Here is a 20,751-nt window from a genome sequence, read left to right as displayed (position 1 = left end):
ACCCTTACTCCCGTTTTACCCTAAGCTGGCCCTGCAGTGGTGTCTATTGCAACTCCTGGCCACCAAGACTGAAGGGCATTGAGGGGCAGGAGGGGCAGCTGCTGTGGCTCTTATCCTTTACAGGGGTTTGGCCAATTATTGGGTCCTAAAAAGCAATGGGAGTGGGTGGAAAGCCAGGTTACAGGTTTTTTTTCATCCTGATCTAGAACAGCTCTCAGGCACCTATTAGTTTGGTTTTTCTCTTTTTTGCTGTTAAGTTACAACTGATTTATGGTAATCCTGTGAAGCAAAAGGCATTCAGAGGTGATTTTGCCATTGCCTTCCTCTACATCGTGACCCCCAATATTCCTTGGAGGTCTCCCACACAAATACTTGCTACAGTCAAGGCTGAGAGTGTGTGGCTGGCCAAGATCACCCAGCAACCTGGATTTTCCAGATCCTAGTCTGACACTGTGATCATTACACCATGCTGGGTGTCATGAGCAAGCCCCTGGGTATTTACCAGGACACACAGGATTCTGAGGCAGAACCTGAGGACACATTGTAGCCAATGGTCAGCCCTTCCCTACCTGATGACAAACAGGTGTAGGAGCCTGCAGATCCTCCTAGGAAACCCAGTAATGAGTCAGTTGTGTGTAAGAGGCAGAAGCAGAGGCTGCTACTGCAGAAGCAAAGAAGGTGTGCTCATTTGGCAGCAAGATATGGGAGCTTAGAAGTCTCTGCATCTGATGAGGATTAACTCCTTGCAGAATCCCAACCCCTTAAACAAGGCTCTCTATATAAGCCTTGCTGTGAGCTTGCTTCTGCCTGGGTGCAACAAGTGTGTTGCTTGTCACTGCTGTGTGACTGGTTCTTCGTTGATTCCCAGACTGCTTCTCGGTTCTCCCATGCTTTGACCTGTTGGACTGTGGCTTGACTACGCTTGTGCTTGCCACCCTTTTGGCCCTGCGGGGTCAAACCCGGCCATGCCCCAGCCTGCTGGTAGCATATTGGCTATCTAGGTTTGATTGAAGGATGACTTTTTTAAAAAACAAAAATTAATAATAACAAGCCATTGCAGTAAAAATTTAAAGAATAACAATATAAAAAATTAAAGGGATTTTTAAAAAAAACAACTAGCAATCCTGCAACAGACCAAGATCAACCCAGAAGTGGGGACAGGCAAGCTGCACAGTTGGCAAAGAGGCACTTCTTATGTATGAACAGAGAAATGCAAGGACACTCCACTGCAACCCCACTGTGAAGCAAAGTGCCTCAAGAAAAGTGCTCAGGGCATAATGGGCCAAAGAGATCACAGAATCACACTGGATGCAACTATTTGTGACAAGCAGTGTTTTAGATTGGACATGGGATGTTCCTACACTAGTGTAATGTATGTGTGCAGGAGGGGATCCCATGCAGGGCAGCAGTCAAAGAGGGTTGTGATGAACTCTTCCCCTTCAAAGCTGATGCTTTTCTCCCCTGAAACTGTCTCACTTTGGTTTCTTTTCTCCCAGCTGGGCTCTCAGATTGGAAGTAAATCTCTTCTGAGAAAAAGGCAGCTATGGGGAGGAAGATTTGGAAAGGATTCGTCATTCACTCCCTACCTGCTGCTTTTCCATCTTAAATTGTTCCTACTCAGTGTGGCCTGTGTTCTAATACATAGTGCAAGTGATCTCTAGTTAGACTTCAAATGTATTAATCAAAAGATGATCCCTTGACATTGATGTTTATGCCAGATCACTGAGGCTGCAATTATATGATCAGGTCATACCTAATAGGTGTACATTTGTAATCTATGTTTTGTCCTGGATGAAAAGAGCCACTTGCTTGCACAGATTATCTGCTGTTTGTTGTACAGGAAAGTGGGGGAGAAAACTTTACCATGTTGCATTATCACTTGGGCTCCAGTTACATGGAAAAAATGGAAGTTCCTTTGTTGCATGCGTGTGTGTGAAAATACAGACCATTTGCTTGCAGACTCTAGCTAGCTTATCTCAGTGGCTCCAGTCCTTTTATTTGTTTATTTGCATTATTACACACACACACACAGAGAGAGAGAGAGATCTGTGTTGGTGGGTGGCAGAAATATGCGCTCATATACAGAATTTCAGAACCCTCAGATCTTGATGTGAGACTTCCCAAAGATATGTTACTTATAGCTATTGACCCTATGATCTTCTGGAATTAATTTTATATGAGAACACTTTCACTTTCTTTGGGTTGTAGTTCAAATTGTAGTTGCTGTTTATTTATTGTTTGTTTTGTATGAGCACAGACTTGACATTTGCACAAAAGAACTGAAATGTTAATTTACATTTTTTGCTGAAAATCTACAATAAGCTATAGCATTTTCACAATGAAAAAGAGCTTTAAAAGCAACTATAAAGCCCAAAGCCCTCTAATTTTGGAAAATTAGAAAATCAAGATGAAACTCCAACATTAGTTTTAGGGAAAGTGAATATTGACATAAGAATTATACTGAAGATCATAGTATTCAGAGGGAAAGGGAGGAAGACACAGTCACAGTTTTCTCTTTGATTTAATAGTGTTTTTAAAAAGAATGAGATGGTAAATGAAGATTTGTTCTATTTGTTTTGTAGTTATGTTTTTCCTTACTCCTCTTGACTCTGCAGAACTTTCTTCAAATTATTGTAAATTAGAACGAAATGTTGAGTGGTTAAGAAGTGAGTTGGTTGACCTTGATAGGATTGGCAAGTGTGGATTCGGATATTCCTGAAGGTTGGGGGTGATTCCTAGGGAGGATGGGGTTTGCAAAGTGGAGGGACCCCAGCAGAATATACTGCCATAGAGTCCACACTCCAGAGCAATCATTTTCTCCCAGAAAACTTGTTGCTTTAGTCTCAAGATCAGTTGTAATTCTGGGGGATCTCAGGTTCTATCTTTGATTTTTAAAAGTTGCACTACACCCATAAAACCATGTATTTTTCCTTCATGGCTTTGGTTCTGGGTCATTAGGGTTGTTTCACCACAGCTACCTCCATCTCTGACCTTCGTTCACAAAAACCCTTTCCGCACAGGCCAATAAACACGAGTAAAAGGGGGGTTACATGAACCCGTCCTTGCCCCGGCCCACTCACCCGTCCTTGCCCCGGCCCACTCACATGGCCATGTGAATGGGGTGCGTGCCTTCACACAGAGGGGCGGGGTTATTTTGGGCCCCTGCCTCCCTCTGAAGCACAGCTTTGGAAGCAAGCATGGCTGACCCCCAGGGCCATGAAATGGCCCTTTGTCCCTGCGTGACTCCACAGATGGAAGCCAGGAACTGCAATTCTCTTGTTGGATCGCAGCCGCTAACGTGCCACACAGCTGTGGCCAAGTGAGGCACATTAAAACAAAAGAATCGCACATAATGCAATTCTTGAAAAATTTAAGTTGGGGGGGGGAAACGTGGAGTGGACTTACTTTAGGAGCAGAATCCATGGCCCCCTAACCTGTGTTTTATCCCGCCCTTAACCCGTGTTTATTGGCCCGTGCAGAAAGGGCCAAAGTGAGCATAGCAGAAGGCTCATCCTGGAGCACTGAATGAGGCAAGAGACTTTGTAGCAATTCTTTAAAAGCTTGCTGATTAGTATTCAGCTGGTCACCATCTTCCCCCTTTCCATGTTCTTATTCTCCAGGAATATGAGAACTCCTCTAAGATGGAACAGTTTATGACCCGCTTTCTGCTACGTGAGACAATGAACCAACTGCAGTCCCTGCATGTTTCACTGGAATGTGCTGCAGACACCATTGAAGAACAGGCTGGCCGGGAAAGGTAATGTACAGGTTGGGTTGAATAAAAGCTACAAAAGAAGACAAAATCATAATAGAAGCACCCTCTGGGAAGCTTCCTCCTGCTCAGAACACTCTCAGTTTTTTCTCTTCTTTATTATCCAATCCCTGAGGGATTAGTCTTGCCAAAATAACTGTGGGCCTCTGGCAATGATAAAGTAAGGTCCACTTAGTTTATCTGGGGAGCCAGGTATATAATTAAGTGCACAGGGGTATTCATTCTTCTGTCCCCTTTACCAAACTAGAAAGCCGATGGGGAAAATGGCAGGAGTGGTATAAGCTATACTGCTTCCAATGTTGCTATTCTGTGGTATAGGACTAAGAGCCTAGAGATTAGCCACACAAGTGTGCCATTCTGGATGGAAGTATAATAATAGCAGTCAGGGAGGAATTGAAAGTCACCAGTACTAGATCCCTTTTTTAAAACTCCTGAACGAGACCCACTTGGCAGCATTTTCCTGATCGATAATATAATTTCAAAAATCATACACTAGCATTTCCATTTGCACAAGTCCTCACTGGAAAACACTGCTCTTGTTCAAATGGCAGAGCCAGTGGACGAGGAAGTGCACTCCACAGCAGAGGCTATCTAGCATGCCTGGAGTATTTCATAGGATCCAAGCCATAATGTCTAGCTGTGTGAGGGAACTGGATCCAGCCAAGTTTTTGACACAATCTTGTTTTATTCCCCTCCTAATTACAACCCATGTGGTTTTACCTAGACATAGTCTTTCTGTTGATCAGAGTAAGACCTTTTCCTCCCATCTCCCTTTTCACTATTACAAAGGTTGGTTGGATCCAGCCCACTATTTATTACTGCAGGAGATGTATTATGTTGTTTTGATGCTTTTTAGGACTGATGTGAACAAATCAGAAGTGTCCATTGGTCCACGCTCTGTGAAAAGATGTGGTCGTAGGGCTCAGAAGAACATCTGCTTATCTCCTACAGATCCTTATTCAGGGATGCTGACCACAGGTATTGACAGGCCCCTATTTGTATTGTCCATGTTTGTACCATAGAGAAGCAGCAAGGTTCCTCTAATAATGGAGGGAAAATGCAACAGCGAAGTCTCATGCAAATGCCTTCACAACATTGAGCAGTGGATTTGTTCCCATGCTCATGGGTGTCCCTGAATTTCTCATCCCTTGATTCTTTGAGGACATGTTGAGTTAGAGCTGACTGTGACCGTCCCTGAGCTGGGCAAGGGGCTTCCAGAGGATGTGAGGGAAGTCCTAATTTTAGACATCTTTCCAAGGGCTCTGTAAAGGCAAGCTGTTGCATTGTGTCCTTAGTAGCCTCTGAGCGAAGTTTGTGTCTTGCTTCCTTCGAGTTGTACTTGCTCAATGAGATACCATGTTCGTTTTAAGTTCATGTGAGCTGATTTGAGTCTGGTTGGTCAGGTGAAGGGTGAAGCATAAATATGTATAAATATGCATGTAAATTTAATTAATTGATCAATGGAGAGTTCTGTGAATGAAATTTAATCTGTGAAGGTTGATTCACACACCCAAGTCTACTGAAACGCCCAACTTTGAACACCCATGTGTGAGCCTGACCAGTGTTAGTTACCAGAAGCATAGTTGCTTCTGTTCAGCTTTTTTTCTATCCCTGCTCTGATCTTCTTGGTTGCTGTTTGCAGGGTATGGAGAAAAATCATATATTCAGTTTTATGAAGCGTCACCTGGGATGGGTGCAGATCAACAGAGGCCATGAATCCACTGTGATTTCTCATTGGACTTTCTGCACTGGTTATAAATGGCAGTCCTGGAAAAAGTTCAAAACAGCATTTCTGATTTGCAAGCAGATACAGACTCAAAGATCTGCTATTTGGCAGTGTTTCCTGAATTAGTCTAGTCTGTTCCCTTTTTGTTTTGTGGAATTAGCAGCAAACCAGACTGTGCAGTGTGAAAGGCCACTTAAAAAACCTTCACACAAATCAGAATTGAAAAGGTGGTTTACAATTTATTAAGGATTAAAAATAATCCTTACATACAACCTGCAAACACATGTATGCAGAGCTTCAAGGAGCCTAAGATATAAAGAGAGGTGATCAATAGGGGGAAATAGCAGAGGGCATTGAGGGAAGGGTGATTACTGATCTAGAAGAGGCCTGAGGAAATGAGAATCAGTGCCAGCAATGTTTTCAGGAGAATGATGTTGGGCACAATGGAACAAGGTCCAAGGGCAAATTGACCTCATTTGTAAGGTCTAGATATAGGAAAAGTTAACCCTCTGACACAGAGGTGTAGCTTCAAGGGGACACTGGGGGCACACCCCTGTGGGGGTGTGGTGAGGGCGTTCCAGAGGCATTCTGGGGTGGGATGGGGGCGGAGGATGCACTGGTATATACCTTGCTACACCTCTGCTCTGACAATGATAAGAGGGGCTACTTTCCAGAAACAAGGCAGAGTTCCATTCCCAGGCAGGAATGCTAAATATTCCAAGTTTGGATGAGCCTGGAGTGTTGATGGTTCTTTAATAGGTGGATTCCGCACTGTCGAAATATCATGGGTTGACGAAGGGAAATATCCTGGTTTGGGAAAGAACTTCACACAGGTCCCTTTCCCAAAACTAGATTGGCCTGTTATATTTCCCTCAACCCATGTTTTTCAAAAATTACCAAAATCGTGATGTTTTTGCAAAATCCTGCTCCCAAGCAAACAGCACGGGCACCTGACTGCTTTATTTTTCCTGGCCACTGCCCGCTTTCCTGCCTTCTGTCATATTTCATTTCTGCCGAGTTTCCCCCCATGGCAGTGACTGTGAGCACAATTTCACCCAAATATGTACATGGGTCATTAGCTGATTCCTCATATTGATTATCGACACCTCGTTGTGCTTAGTAGATGTCTCTTCATATATACAGTGATGAGTTTATCCTTGAGTTGCCGTGAGAAAGCTAAAAAAGAAAGGAAGAAAGATTATGAAATATTTGCATTTCCAAGGTAAATGTTACAGAATAGCAATAAGAAAGAAAGGATCGCCTTCCTTTGTGAAGTAGACAGTGGGAATAAATAAAAAACAAATACATTTTTCTAATTTATGCTAAAAAGCAATAGGGGAGATTTGCCAGGTCATTGGCTTGGCTGTTGGTCTTACTAAAGTTATTCTTATATGCTAAACTTCTGCCATGAGCTTAATTGACTATGATTTCAGTCCAGCCATCTCTGTCCATATTACACCCAGGTATTTGTGTGGAAGCTGACAGCCAGTGGACAGCTGAGATGAATCGGCTACAACAGCTCATTGGGAAGCTGGAATGTCAGGTGAGCCAGCAGATCCAGTAGCTGACCTGATCCCTCTTCTAATTCTTTGAAAAGCCCGGTGGAACATCTCTGTCTTGCAGGCCATGCAAAATTGGACAAAGTCCTGCAGGGCCCCTGGTGTCAGTAGATAGTTCCACCAGGCTGGAGCCAGGGCCAAAAAAGCCCTAGCTCTGGTTGAGACCAACTTGATGTCCTTTGGGGCCAGGGACCACCAGGAGGTTCCCATCCACAGAACAGAGAGACCTTCATGGGTAATATGGTGATATGCAGTCCCTAAGATATGAGGGTCCCAGACCACATAAGGCCTTAAAAGTTAAGACTAACACTTTGAATATGACCCAGAATTTGACTGACAACCAATACAGCCAATACATGATGGGAGTGATATGCTGTCTCAATGAAACCCCAGTGAAGGGTCTTACTGTTGAGTGTTGGACCAGTATTAACTTCTGGATCAGACTCAAGGGAAGGACCATGTATAGCGAATTACAGCAGTGTAGCCTGGAGGTGACCGTCACATGGATCACAGTAGCTAGATCAGTGTGGGAGAGTTAAAGACCAACTGCCTACCCTGGCAAAGATGGGAAAACGGCATTGTAGCCGTGTGTATGACCTGGACCTCCGTTGATAAGGAGGACACCCAGGCTTTTGATGGAGGATGTAGTGTGTGCTTTGAAACATTTTGATTGGTGGTATAGTCTTGCTTTGTAATGACTGACTATCCAGAGCAGATGCTCACAAATCCATTAAATGTTTAAGCGTCTCAAATAAAACGTTCCCCTTTAGCAATGTTTTTGCATTTCTACAGAGTCCAAGGCTGGAGCCGCTGAAAGAGGACAATGTTTGCAAAGGAAGAGACTCTGTAAGTTCAAGGCCAATGCTGTGTTTCTGTTTACAAATAATGGTGGTAAATACAAGTATCACATTATTGTTGTAACGGTTAATGCGAGAGATTCTGTGTTGATTCAGTAGCTTTGTACTGCTAACATACAAACAGAACAGCTTTCCCTCAGTCAGTTCCATTATTGAATAGTTTCTGCTCCTTCTTCACACTTCCTGTTAGGACTTCTGGCTCCTCTCTTCCTTGGGCCTAATAGGGGTTCATGTTTCGCTACAGTTGTGTTATCATTGGCCCTTTCCTCACAAATCATCAAAAACATTTGGAAAACACTTTCAGTCCCTCCCTTTACAATGATGAATGTGTGATTTTTTCCCCTTTTTTTGAGTTTGTTGGATAAATTGTGCTTCAGTGCTGCACAGCTTCATGCTGCAGTTCTCTGTACCTCCTATAATCGATGCCTTGAAGATTACCCCCCTCCCCCAAAAATTTAAAGAGACACAGAAATGAGAAAATAAACTGATGAAGAGGAATGGAGAGTGAACTGGGAAATGGCACCAAGGAGGATGTTCAAAGAAGGCAGTGAGGCGTGGAAAAGATCTTAAAGCGCACAGCAATGAAGCAATTTTGAAAACATTTCAGCCTAAATAATCATTTTTGAAGGGGATTCACTGAAAACGTTTTGAAGCATGAAATAAAATGTTTTCAGCACCAAAGGTGGGGAACAGTGTGCAGAACTCCATAGAGGAAACGTTTTATTTCCTTCCTCAAAATGTTTTAAAAGGTTTGTGCAGAAAGGGTCAATGCTTTGTGGCACTTCATGGAATGTAAGAACTTAGGACCCTACTCCAAAGAGTTATAGTCTAGAATTCAATACAAAGCGGGGAGGGTCAACAGGCGAAAGAAGAGACCTTAGAGGTAGGGAAGAACAGGGGCTTTATAGGAAAAGAGGAGAAAGAGAAAGAGGAGCTGCCTGCCTGCCTGAGCCTGCAGCTCAGTATGATGCTGCATGGGACAAGATGTCTCCAGGTAGCCTGTCAGCCCTGGCAATAGAATCTGAAAGATGCCTTATCATCCCCAACAGCAAAATTGCCCCTCTTTTGTAAGATCCAGGGAAGTATAGGCTTTAGTTCTCACTTAGCCCAGCAATACAACTAGTTTATTATGAAGCCAAAGGTACAACTGGAGAGAGAGAGACTGTCAGTCAAGCTGCTTAAGAAACATTCCCAATCATTTCCTCCATGCAAAGATGCCAAGATCACAAGCTGGTGACAACACATAGGTGAAGAGTGGGGCCAGTGCACCCTTGCCCACTCCAGTTATATGCTTGGTGATTGAATGCACAAATGGATCATATTTTCTGAAATATTTTGAACATTACAGAGCTCATTCTTTGGCGTTTCAGAGAAGAAGTAAAGTTCTTTCAGTTTGCCTTTCCCCCTCTCCCCATTCCCATTCCCAGCTCCCCATGGCCAACTCTAAATGGAACCTGTAAGCTCTTAGGGACAGAAAACTTGTATTTTGCACACATTAGTCTGTCAATCATGTTTTATATAGTTGGGCTATATAAATATATTACTTGTAATATCATACCCATGCATTTGGCTCTCTGACAAAGACATTACTCCATGCCAGCTGATGTGTTTACTTGTTTTCCCTCGATGGTTCCCCTTTTGTCACAATTGACAAGAGAAATCCAGTGGCACCAGCTGGAATTTTGCCTCTTGCTCCTGGCAGTATCAATAAATTCTTCTTTCTCAAATGTCATTCTCCGTGTCGGTGTGTTTGTTTGTGGCTTGCATAAAGTTTACCTAACCAAACCACAGATGTTGCAATGCATGTTTGGGTGCATTTTGGAACGTGGAGGAATCCTTAGATGCAGCGGGCCACTTTCAGACAAAGGACATCAGGCAGCCTTGAATGCTGCATCTCAGAATGGGTAGCTTCACCCTCCATCTCTTTTCTCTCCTTGCAGCACATCCTGGTGTCACAAAGGGAGATATCAGTGACGGAAAATGGATTAGAGGCATTTCGCCAAGCTCTTCAGTCCTATACAGAAACCACAGCCGAACAGAGCAGCTGCCTACAGTAAGTCTTTCAAAACTTGACTTTTATAGGTTGCTTGGATGAGAAACATGCCTAAGAATGGCAAGAATGGCTTTTGTTGAACTTTTCATTTTCAGCATATAAACCTCAATTCACCCTGCCAATAGCCAGGAAGGTGTTATTTATAACACCTAGAATGTATACAGTTCTGTTTCGTACTCAAGACCTGACAAACGTCCACTGACTAATCTGTCCATCTAACAGTCCCATACAGCACATAAACACTGTGCAAGAGACAGACTCATTACAGAGAAATATTGTTTCTCCTCTTCCTACACAGATGGCAAAACAGGCACAGAAAGTGAATTTGCTATTTATAGTTGTGTGCTCAGAAGCTGATAAGTTTGGGAGCCCATTTGGTTCCATAATTACATTTGTTGTTGAAAAACAAAATTGGTAAATTCTTCTATTCTGTAAAGGAGAAACAGGTAACTGAAAGTTTCCAGTGCCCTCTTCTACTAATAATCACCACACAGTCAGAACTGAGCTGGGCCGAGGGGTTCATTCTCAAAATCCTCCTAAGCATTTGGCAGTCACGTTGTCCAGTCATCCTTTGGTGCTTTCCTGCAAGGTTTCCACACATTGCAGAATATTTACTGGCAGCATTCTTCCAAGGAATCCTATTTATTTATTTGTGTCATTTCAAAACCAGAAACTAATAATAAACCAGATTTGTATTTTGGCCACTTGAAATGAACATTATTTTTTTGTGTGTGCATTACATGGTAGTGTGACCAATCCGACCCATCTGTCCTGGTAGCTTGAGGTCAGCACATACTATATCTACCAAACAATGAGAATTGTGAGAATGGGTCCTGAATTTAGTCAGGAAGTATTTTTTCCAGTAAGAGTATATTACAATTTAACATGTCTCATTCATCCAATAAGAACATAAGAACAAGCCAGCTGGATCAGACCAAAGTCCATCTAGTCCAGCACTCTGCTACTCGCAGTGGCCCACCAGGTGCCTTTGGGAGCTCACATGTAGGATGTGAACGCAATGGCCTTCTGCGGCTGTTGCTCCCGATCACCTGGTCTGTTAAGGCATTTGCAACCTCAGATCAAGGAGGATCAAGATTGGTAGCCATAAAATCAACTTCTCCTCCATAAATCTGTCCAAGCCCCTTTTAAAGCCTATCCAGGGTTAGTGGCCATCCACCACCCTCCTGTGGCAGCATATTCCAAACACCAATCACATGTTAAGTGAAGAAGTGTTTCCTTTTATTAGTCCTAATTCTTCCCCAGCATTTTTTTTCAATGTATGCCCCCCTGGGTTCTAGTACTGCTGAGGAAGAGAGAGAAAAGAATTTCTCTCTGTCAACATTTTCTACCCCATGCATAGCCAATTTTGTAGACTTCAATCCCATATCCCCCCCTCAAGCCGCCTCCTCTCCAAACTAAAGAGTCCCAAAGCGCTGCAGCCCCTCTCCTCACTTAGGGAAGGTGCTCCCAGTCCCTCAATCATCCTTGTTGCCCTTCTCTGCCACTTTTTTCTATCTCCTCCAATATCGCTTTTTTTTGAGATCACGTCGTACCAGAACTGGACGCACAATTACTCCAAGTGCGGTCGCCACCACTGCTTTATATAAGGAGCATGACAATCCTTGCAGTTTTATTCTCAATTCCCCTTTCCCTAATTATCCCCAAGCATAGAAGTTTGCCTTTTTTACAGCTGCCATGCATTGAGTTGACATTCCCATGGAACCTATCCAACTAAAGGCAGCCTAAAATCCCTTTCCTGGTCTGCTTGACTGATAGCACTGACCCCTGTAAGCGATGTATGTGAAGTTTGGATTTTTTTGCCCTATTGTGCATCACTTTACATTTTGCTACATTGTGAACTGCATTTTGCCATTTCTAGAGCCCACTCATCCCTAATTTATCAAAGGGTCCGCTTGGAGCTCTTCGCAATCCTTTGTGGTTCTCGCACCCTATATAATTTGGTATCATCTGCCAAACTTGGCCCACCAGCTACCCACCTACTTCCAGGTCATTTTATGAATAGAGTTAAAGAGCACTGGGTCCCAAAAGAAACTGTGGATCCTTGGGGGACACCACTCCCGACATCTCTCTCCATTGTGAGAACTTCCCATTTTACACCCACTCTTTTTGTTTCCTGTTTCTCCAACCAGTTTTTTTGAATCCCATAGGGAGGGACTTCCCCTCTTATTCCCTTCATTGCTGAGTTTTCTCCAACAGTCTCTCCTGGTGAGGAACTTTGTCAAAAGCCTTTTGGAAATCCAAAAGTAGACAATGTCCACCCCGAGTTCACCCCTGTCCACATGCCTGTTTACACCCTCAAAAGAACTCTAGAGTAAAGTTTGTAAGACAGGATTTGCCTCTGCAAAAGCCATGCTGACTCTTTCTCAGCAGGTCTTGCTTTTCTACATGTTTAATAATTTTATCTTTAATGATAGATTCTACTAATTTACCAGGAACAGATGTCAAACTGACTGGCCTGTAATTTCCCGGGTCCCCCCTAGATCCTTTCTTAAAGATTGGTGTGACATTGGCCATCTTCCAGTCTTCAGGGATGGAGCCTGATTTCAGGGATAAGTTGCATATTAAAGTGAGAATGATGCTTCATTGTGATCCCATTATGTGGAAGATGATGCTTCATTGTGATCCCATTATGTGGAAAAGCAACCTGCAATGACTCATCTATGAAATTGTCCCTAGAAACTTACATTCTATGCACATGTCAACACAGGTCTAATTCCAAGTTGCATAGCTAGGAATCCGATCAGGCTAAGTAAAAATGTTAAGTGCTGCATCCTAACTTCAGGATTAGGTGTTAGGCCATCATGCAACTGCCTTAAAGAATTGCATCCCAGTGTGAAGTGAACCTATTTCCCTGTTCCGTGAACCATCATCACATCACATATGTCCCTGTTCCACCTCAAATCATGAATTGCCACTGGCAGTGAGTCAGGGAAGCAGTCAGATAAATATACTTAAACAATAAAGGACAAATGTGGAAAACATGTCACAATGCTGGAAGCTCTATGTCAGTGGTTCTCAACCTTCCTAATGCCACAACCCTTTAGTAGAGTTCCTCATGTTGTGGTGACCTCCAACCCTAACATTTATCCATTTTACAGATGGAGAACACTGATGCAGAGAGTCTTAGGTGACCCCTGTGAAAGGGTTGTTCGACCCCCAAAGGGGTCCCAACCCCCAGGTTGAGAACCACTGCTCTATGTGGAGGCATGTGGAAAACCTGACACTGTGCTGTCATTTTCAGTGGTAGAGCCATTTCAAACATAATATGTGCGCCTACCTGAAATGGTGGAGGGAATGAGACTTCCTTACTGGCATGTGAGGTCTCATGTTCCTTTAAACAGCACTGTCAGTTCTTTAATGTCGGCATTAAGGCTATTATCTTTTCCATGAAAACCTGGTGGGCCACTGCGAGTAGCAGAGAGCTGGACTAGTTGGACTCTGGTCTGATCCAGCTGGCTTGTTCTTATGTTCTTATGTCTGGTATTGATTCCTGTGAATTAAGAATGCCATTATTGTCAGTCATTTCATTTGAATCAAGGAAATAAGGATATTCAGTCCATCAGATAAAGGCATCGATATTTGCTGCTGTTTGTGCACAGACTGTGAGATAACTTGAGAAATCCCCATGTTCCTTTAAACAGCACTGTCAGTTCTTTAACGTCGGCATGAAGGCTATTATCTTTTCCATGAAAACAACTACAAAAGCATATCCATGAGTCACTGAAGATAAGTAATTATGGTACTGAAGCCAGAGTCCCATTTTTGATTACTACGAACAGCCTGGTGTGTAGTGATAATGTTTTTCCTCCTGGCTCATCTTTTCCTGCAGTGTGTCTGCCCACAAACTGACAAGTGAGGCATGCTTTATCCTCTATGAGTTCTGGCAAGACGTGCCTTCATGGAGAAGGTAGGTGTTTTCCTACAATTCGTGCTGTGTTTCTGTAGAGGCTGAGTTTAAAAGTACATGGCCAATCCATGTATCCACTTTTTAAGTATATTTCAGCTTTGGACCTCACCATGTAAACAGTTATTCAAGTGCAGTCAAGTTTAGAAAGGCCATCATTTGGCTAATTTCTGAAAGCTTTGTGGTAGAGCAGTTCTTTATCGACTAAGAAGAGCACTGCTAGATGAGAAGAAGTCAATTCAGTCCAGCATCCTGTTTCTCACAGTTGACAACCAGATATCCATGACAAGCTGTGGAGAAATTGCTTTTTCCTCTTGAGGTAGGAAGGGAACTTTTAACCGTTTTTTACCCTCTGGGCGTGATGAATGGGGAATAGCTTGCTAGCCTCACCTCAGCCAGTTTTTCTAGAAATTCTAATAGAAGTAGTGGGAGACAAAGGGATGGGTCAATCCCCTCCTCCTTTGTTCAAACAGGGATAAGAAATTTGGAGGTTCCAAAATGCTAAAAAGGACTACAGGAAGAAAACTCCTGAAAGCTCCAGAAAAAGGTTGCTTGGCCCAGGCTGACCTAGTCAGTGGGTAGAGAAGGAGAATGAATAAAAATCCTGGGTTTAAGGAGGAAGCTCTCTTTTGGCTGGGATTCTCAGGGGAGACAGCTCTCATTGGAGGTCTGGAGGAGGCAGCCATTTTGAGTATGCGCTGTCCAAGGGAACTGATGAGATGCAGGTAATGGAAACTCTGTAGAGAGCTGTGACATCCTAAGCTCAAGAGCTTGTCCTATATTCTGACGTTTGAAAGGGCAGGTAAAGAAAGCGGGACAGCGGAATTGTATTTCCCTAATTTCTTTTTGATCCTTGCTCAAACTAATGCTGTGCTAAAAGTATGCTTGTAAATGTTTTCTTTGTAATAAATAATTTTAACTTTGCATGCTAGTAGAAGTTGTTGTATGTAAAACATAAATCTCCACTGTCTTGGACACACTATTTTTAAAAAGGAAAGGGTGGTAGTTGTCAAGCAGCTATTCCTCCTGGGGCATACCAGGCAGTAATTTGTCCCTGTGGTGCCCAGGAATGAGGAAACAGGAGACACAGAGACAAGTCCTCAGAGTTGGAGAGGAAGCTGGTGGGCCTGACTCTCCCCAGTGGACAATTCCTATTATGGTCAGGAAGTGTCAGCAGTTACCTGACATAGAGAAAGAAAGAGAGCAACAAGCCCCCTCCAGGAGGCATTGGTAACCTCTGGAAGAGGGCAGAGGGTGGAATAGGGCCTGCAGGTCAGAGCAGGCCTTTTCTACTGCATAAGCCCACAAGCAAGAAGGCAATATCCCTCCCCACAGTGTTGCTGGAGGTACTCAGTAGCACTCTGGTTCTCAGTAGCGCACTGCCTCTGAACATGGAAGTTAATTTGATTGTTATTACTGTTAGTCATAATTGCTAATCAGAAGTTCTATTTTCCATGAATATGTCCACTCTCCTGTACTAAAGAAGTGGTTATCACCACGCTTTGTGGCAGTGAATTTCATAAATTAATTCCATGTTGTGCAGTGTAGAAACTAGTTTCTTCTGTCTGTCCTGCACCTATTACACAGCACTTTCAGTGAGTGACCTACATTCCATGATCAGCAGTTCTCTCCATCTGTTTTCACCATTCCTCAAATATGTGGATCCTAAGTAATGGAAGGGTAATTCAGTTCAGATTAAAGGGAGCAATGGGATACCCCTCTATTCTCCTTCAGAGCAGCAGCCTAGTCTAAGAAGAATCCCTAGGAAAAGTCCATAAAGTATGGCAGACATCATGGCAATGAGGAATTAATAAAGCTGGGACAAAGAAATATTTTGTGATTGATTTAGATGGATAAAGGCTCATTATGCATGGAACACTTACCTTGGAACTGTTCTCTATGCTGTGGGCTTGCAGAGGGCTCTCCTTGCATTTCTTTATTTACACGTGATGAGGCAACCCAGTACCTGCAGCCCAGAGGCTTGCTGAAGCCTCAAATGGGCTCTGGTTCTTCCGGTTCTCTTAAATCTGCTCATTGACAGCTTTAAAAGTACAGATCTCATCACACGCCCAAAAGATGCCCTGCTTTTACTTCTCCCTCAAAAGCCCTTTCTGTTGTCATTTCCGGGAGATGTCCTGGTCTCCTCTGGAGGTTGGCATCCCTATTTCTAGGAATTTTGCTTCTGCTCTGTTGCTGCCCTTGGTGAGGCCCCCTTTGCCCCAGCATTCATACGCAGGCTCCTGGTTGGGGAAGGTGTGCATGTGAAGGCTCTGGCGCCTCCAGAATCTCAGCCACACACACGAGGTTGGGCCAACACCACAAGATGCCTTCGCCCTCTGGTGGGAAAGAGGATCCTGGCAAACTGGCCTCATTCCTCAGTCACCTCACTTGCCTGTGGGACTCTGTGCTTTGGAGAGGCCCCCCATTGCGTGTCTTTAAAGGCCTTGCATGTTTGGAGCACAGAGTTGCCGACTCTTCTCATGCAACTCATTCCTCCCTCCCTTCCTTCTCTGCCTTATGTAAGAGAGGGAAGCTCTCTGACGTGGCAGCTGTGATTCACAAATGGCTTAAGGCTGTGGATCACATGAAGGAGGGTCAGGAAGGGCTTGCTGGGGCAGTGGAGATTTGGAAATCGATCTGTCAGTATGTGCACTTAGAGAAGCAGGAAGGAGCTGGCAGGATGGCAGGGGGCAAGGGAGAAGGCATGTAAAGCAGTGCAAGGGAGTGGGAAGCCTGACTGTGGGTGGAGGGAAGATGTCTGGGGCAAAGCTGTTCTCACTGGCAATCTGGCAGCGAAGCAAAAATTAAATTCATGCTTTGAATAGGACCTCTCCCCCACCCCCATTTCTCTTAGAAGTACAGACTGGCTGAGACACAAATATTATAGACAATGCTATAACTTTCCTGGTGTCTTTGCAGCCATCTGCAATCTAATTGCTGCAAGAAGTTCCAGCGGATCCTCACTGATTTATTGGATTCTCCAGAACTCTTAACCACCATGTTTTTTCCAGGTAAGTATGTTTCAATACAAATCTGTACATTTGTTTCCACCTAGTGGACAGTGGGCACTCTTATTATTCCTTTTAAAGAACTTGGAGCACAGCTATCCAGTCCAGCATCCTGGACTAATTAAAGAAAAGAATGTTTAGTCAGAAACCAATCATAGGTGTGTATCTATTTTTTTTTTGCAATTTTCAGAGCTAAACTTCCATGCAGCCTAATCCTATGCATTTTAACAAGTGCCATTCAGTATAGTGGGATTTTCTCCTACCAAGTGAGTGTGCATCAGGCTGCCTATTAATTACTCTTAAGGTTACTTGGGAGATATGAGATTTGTGTAGGCTAAAGTGCTGCATTCCTTTACTTTTCAGTCAATGCATAGCACTCATGGATCAAATGTTTGAAATCACAGGTTGGCATATCTGAGGTCACTAATATGAATAAAGATAAAAATACTTCTGTCATCTAATTTCCTTAATTTAGATTCTTCAAATCCTGCTTGAGCTCCGTAAGGAAAATGTAGACCAATTTTGCATAGTTTGGAGTTTGTGCCCAAGAGAAGGAGGAGAAGAAGAAGAGTTGGTTTTATACCCTGCTTTTCTCTACCATAAGGAGTCTCAAAGTGGCTTACAAACTCCTTCCTTTCCCCACAACAGACATCTAATGAGGTAGATGAGGCTGAGAGAGTTCTGAGAGAACCAAGACTAGCACAAGGTCACCCATCTCGGGCTTCATATGTAGGAAGGGAGGAACAAACCTGGTTTACTAATTAGACTCTGTCACTCATGTGGAAGAGTGGGGAATCAAACATTGTTCTCCAGATTACAGTCCACTGCTCTTAATCACTACACCACACTGAGTCAGACTAAAATGTCTCCCCTTCTGTATATGTGAACTTTGATAATGTCTCCTGTTTGTTTTCTCAGCTTCTTGGTGGATCATGAACAACAACTGATCCCCTCCGCTGCATTTCTACGAAGCAACCAGCATGCTGACGGATCGAGTGTTACCTTTAAAAGGCAGCCTCCTTTCCTGGGTTATTCTTCTCCATCCCAACTGCTTCCATGCCTCTTTCCTCCTCTATATTCTTGTGCAATGCTTGTATCTTCCTTTCTTTGACATCTGTAAGAATGGGAGAGTACTTCTGAATGCACCCTGCCATCATTCCTGAATGTTATTTGCACTCCTCTACTATTTCGACATAGAACTTTCACGCAGAATGATGACATAGTTTTTTTAGTCTTTCAGGTTATACAAATGGTGTAAGGCAAAAGCATGAGGTGAGATGAGATGAGGATACAAAACCATCCGTTGAAGTGTGATGGTACACAAAGGAAGCATAATTCTGAAGGGCTGTTGTACAGCTGTGAGTCTGAAGTTGTAATGAAGAACCAAACTGAGAGTTTGTCTGTTATTATTGTACAAAGCTCTAGAGACTAATTAAAGAAAAGATATAAAGATTTTGAGGCAGTTGTGACCAGTGTTTCCGACCGTGTGCCTCAAGCTATTATGGTGTGCTAAGGAAATGTCTACCCGTGAGAGTAAAAATGAGAAGATAAAAAGATTTCTTCAGAACGTATCAATACTTTGTGTTCAAGCCTGTGTGTATTCTGTGATTCTGCAGAAGCACAGAGAAATCATAAACACAGTTGAGTCTATAGTCTGAGAAACAGATACTGTGTCCATAGTGTCCAATTTCTTGTGGCTTGGATGGTTTTAAAAGGGATTAAGACAAATTCATGGAAGACACATCTACCAGTAGCCATGGTGGCTGGACAGAGGCTATGTCTTCACATGCAGCATGCTGTTGAATTCCCCTTGACGATGGGCAAACAGCACCTTCATGCCATGTTTGTGCGTTTCCTTAAGGCTTCTGGTTGGAGACACTAGAAGCAAGATGCTAGACTAGCTGTGACATTAATCTAATCAAGCTGGATACTGTTCATATGTTAAACATGTGAAATCCACCTTCCTTGACAGTGTGACCCTTTCTGGGTATCATTTCCTGTTAATTTATGGGTACATATGAACAGCACCTTATTTATGAACTGTGAAGCAAACAATATGAATGCGGTTGATTATAGCCCAAGATTGGCTAGTATCTGTGTTGTTGGCAAACCAACACAGGATCTGGTGGCTGCACAAACTGGTTCTCATCACAAATAGGCTGCAAAATAGAGTTGGCATTATACAGCAATAATCACTTCACAAATAGGCAAGACAGGCACTAAATTGTTGTTAGGGCATTATATTATTTTGTACCCCTGTTTTATACCCATGAAATTAGTCCAGATTCCCCCCAGCCACACAGCAGCTACAGGGAGTGTTTTAAAAAAAATAAAAGAGAATACGAAAAGGCTTGGGAGTCCACTGCAGGGGACAAAGGACCCCTCGTCACACCCTCCCAGCGAGCCATTTCTCCATGATGAAACAGTGCTGGGCAGGGGAGAGTTATTTCTCAATTTCTGCTGTTCCACATGAAGTACTTTGTGCACACGAGCAGCAACAATCAGAAAATAATCCCTCCCAGGCCTGTTTAGGCATGGGAAAATGGCTTGGGTGGGGGGGAGAGGAGCTTCACCCCCCCCCCCCCAGGGGCCTTTCCTTAACCCATTTAAAATTTAAAACCATTTAAAATAACCCCCTTTACTTTTTGGAAGTCATTATCTTGCAATTGTTGTGGGGCTGCAGGGAAACTGTACCCAATTCCTTAAAGTCCGAAGATATAGTTTGGCCCTGAGTTTCAGAGAAATTACAATTGTAATTCCCTTTTCTTCTGGATATTCTTCTTCTGGATGGGTATTCTGGTTCTGACCCAATACGTTCACACACTTTTACAGAAAGTGGGGGCAGTAGGAGGTTTGTGGCTAGAATATATTTAATCATTTGACCCCCAAAGAACAAGACAGGATGCTATCTGAAACCGCTTAGACCATGTCTGTTTCACAGAGTTAAACTGGCTTTATATTTATTCTATTTCCTGAGACATTTTGGGAACTGTAGTTCTGTGACAGGAAAGTATCTATTACTGAGAATTCTCTGCACCATCATTAACTTCAATTTCTAAATCATTCAGGGGACTCTGTAACAGTTAAACTGCTATAAGGCCACCATAAGTTTTGTAGTGTAGTCCCCTGTGTTTCTACCTGATTGCCAGTACCTAGTCAAGCAACACATATTATTTCTGTTTTAAATAAAACGAACCTTTCAGAGACATGAACAAGTGCATGTGTTATTAAAATAAGAAACGAAATTCTCTGAAATGGTGGTTTGATGCTTTGCACTCTGCATATATTCTTGTGAATAGTTTTCTTACAAACAGGGAATGGAAAGTTTTGTTTTCAACATGAGAAAGCAAAAGATCAGCCCAAGGAGAGAATAGAAACTTTATTTTATTAATGCTTGGTTATTTATTATTCTTTTAATGTATATGCAAGGCTATGTGTGTATTAAACAACCCAAACATGACTATGTTCTCCAGTTTCCCTGTCTCTTAATAAACAGTCCATTGTGCTGCTCTGAATTGGTTAGGTTTTGGTCTGTCTCCTCTGATTAATTCTCCTAATGCTCTTTGGCTGAATAATAAATGCTAAAGAGAGAACCATTTCTTGTTCTTACCTTTCTTGGTACTTCAACACACACGTGCATACGCATCTTAAGATAAAAGCCTTGGTGTGGTCCAGGCATTCTTTGAAGCTTCCCCGAAAGTTGGAGTCGCCATTGTAGAAACTGCCAGTGTCAGTGATTCATGCATTCACTTTGCAAGCTAATGGATTGTTAAACGTGACTGAATCAGATTGCAAGAAAATGGTGTGTTGCTGCTGAGATGGATAGACAGCCTTTTTCACATTTTCCTTCA

General features: G+C 43.1%; 1 protein-coding gene across 1 annotated transcript in view; it reads left to right on the top strand.

The window, feature by feature from the left end:
* The window catches only part of NECAB3 (N-terminal EF-hand calcium binding protein 3), a 97,322-nt gene extending 76,899 nt beyond the window's left edge, over positions 1-20,423 (top strand). Inside the window, exons 6-13 of the mRNA XM_048497259.1 lie at positions 3,621-3,757; positions 4,629-4,750; positions 6,962-7,041; positions 7,850-7,903; positions 9,855-9,967; positions 13,818-13,895; positions 16,812-16,903; positions 17,819-20,423. Coding sequence (XP_048353216.1) covers positions 3,621-3,757; positions 4,629-4,750; positions 6,962-7,041; positions 7,850-7,903; positions 9,855-9,967; positions 13,818-13,895; positions 16,812-16,903; positions 17,819-17,847 — 705 coding nt within the window. The 3' untranslated portion in view covers positions 17,848-20,423. The remainder of the gene's footprint in view (positions 1-3,620; positions 3,758-4,628; positions 4,751-6,961; positions 7,042-7,849; positions 7,904-9,854; positions 9,968-13,817; positions 13,896-16,811; positions 16,904-17,818) is intronic.
* Positions 20,424-20,751: the final 328 nt, after the last annotated feature.

Source organism: Sphaerodactylus townsendi, linkage group LG05 (genome assembly GCF_021028975.2).
Source record: "Sphaerodactylus townsendi isolate TG3544 linkage group LG05, MPM_Stown_v2.3, whole genome shotgun sequence".
Classification (NCBI taxonomy): Eukaryota; Metazoa; Chordata; class Lepidosauria; order Squamata; family Sphaerodactylidae; genus Sphaerodactylus; species Sphaerodactylus townsendi.
The sequence above is the reverse complement of the archived record's forward strand: the minus strand, read 5'-3'. Positions and strand labels throughout refer to the sequence as shown.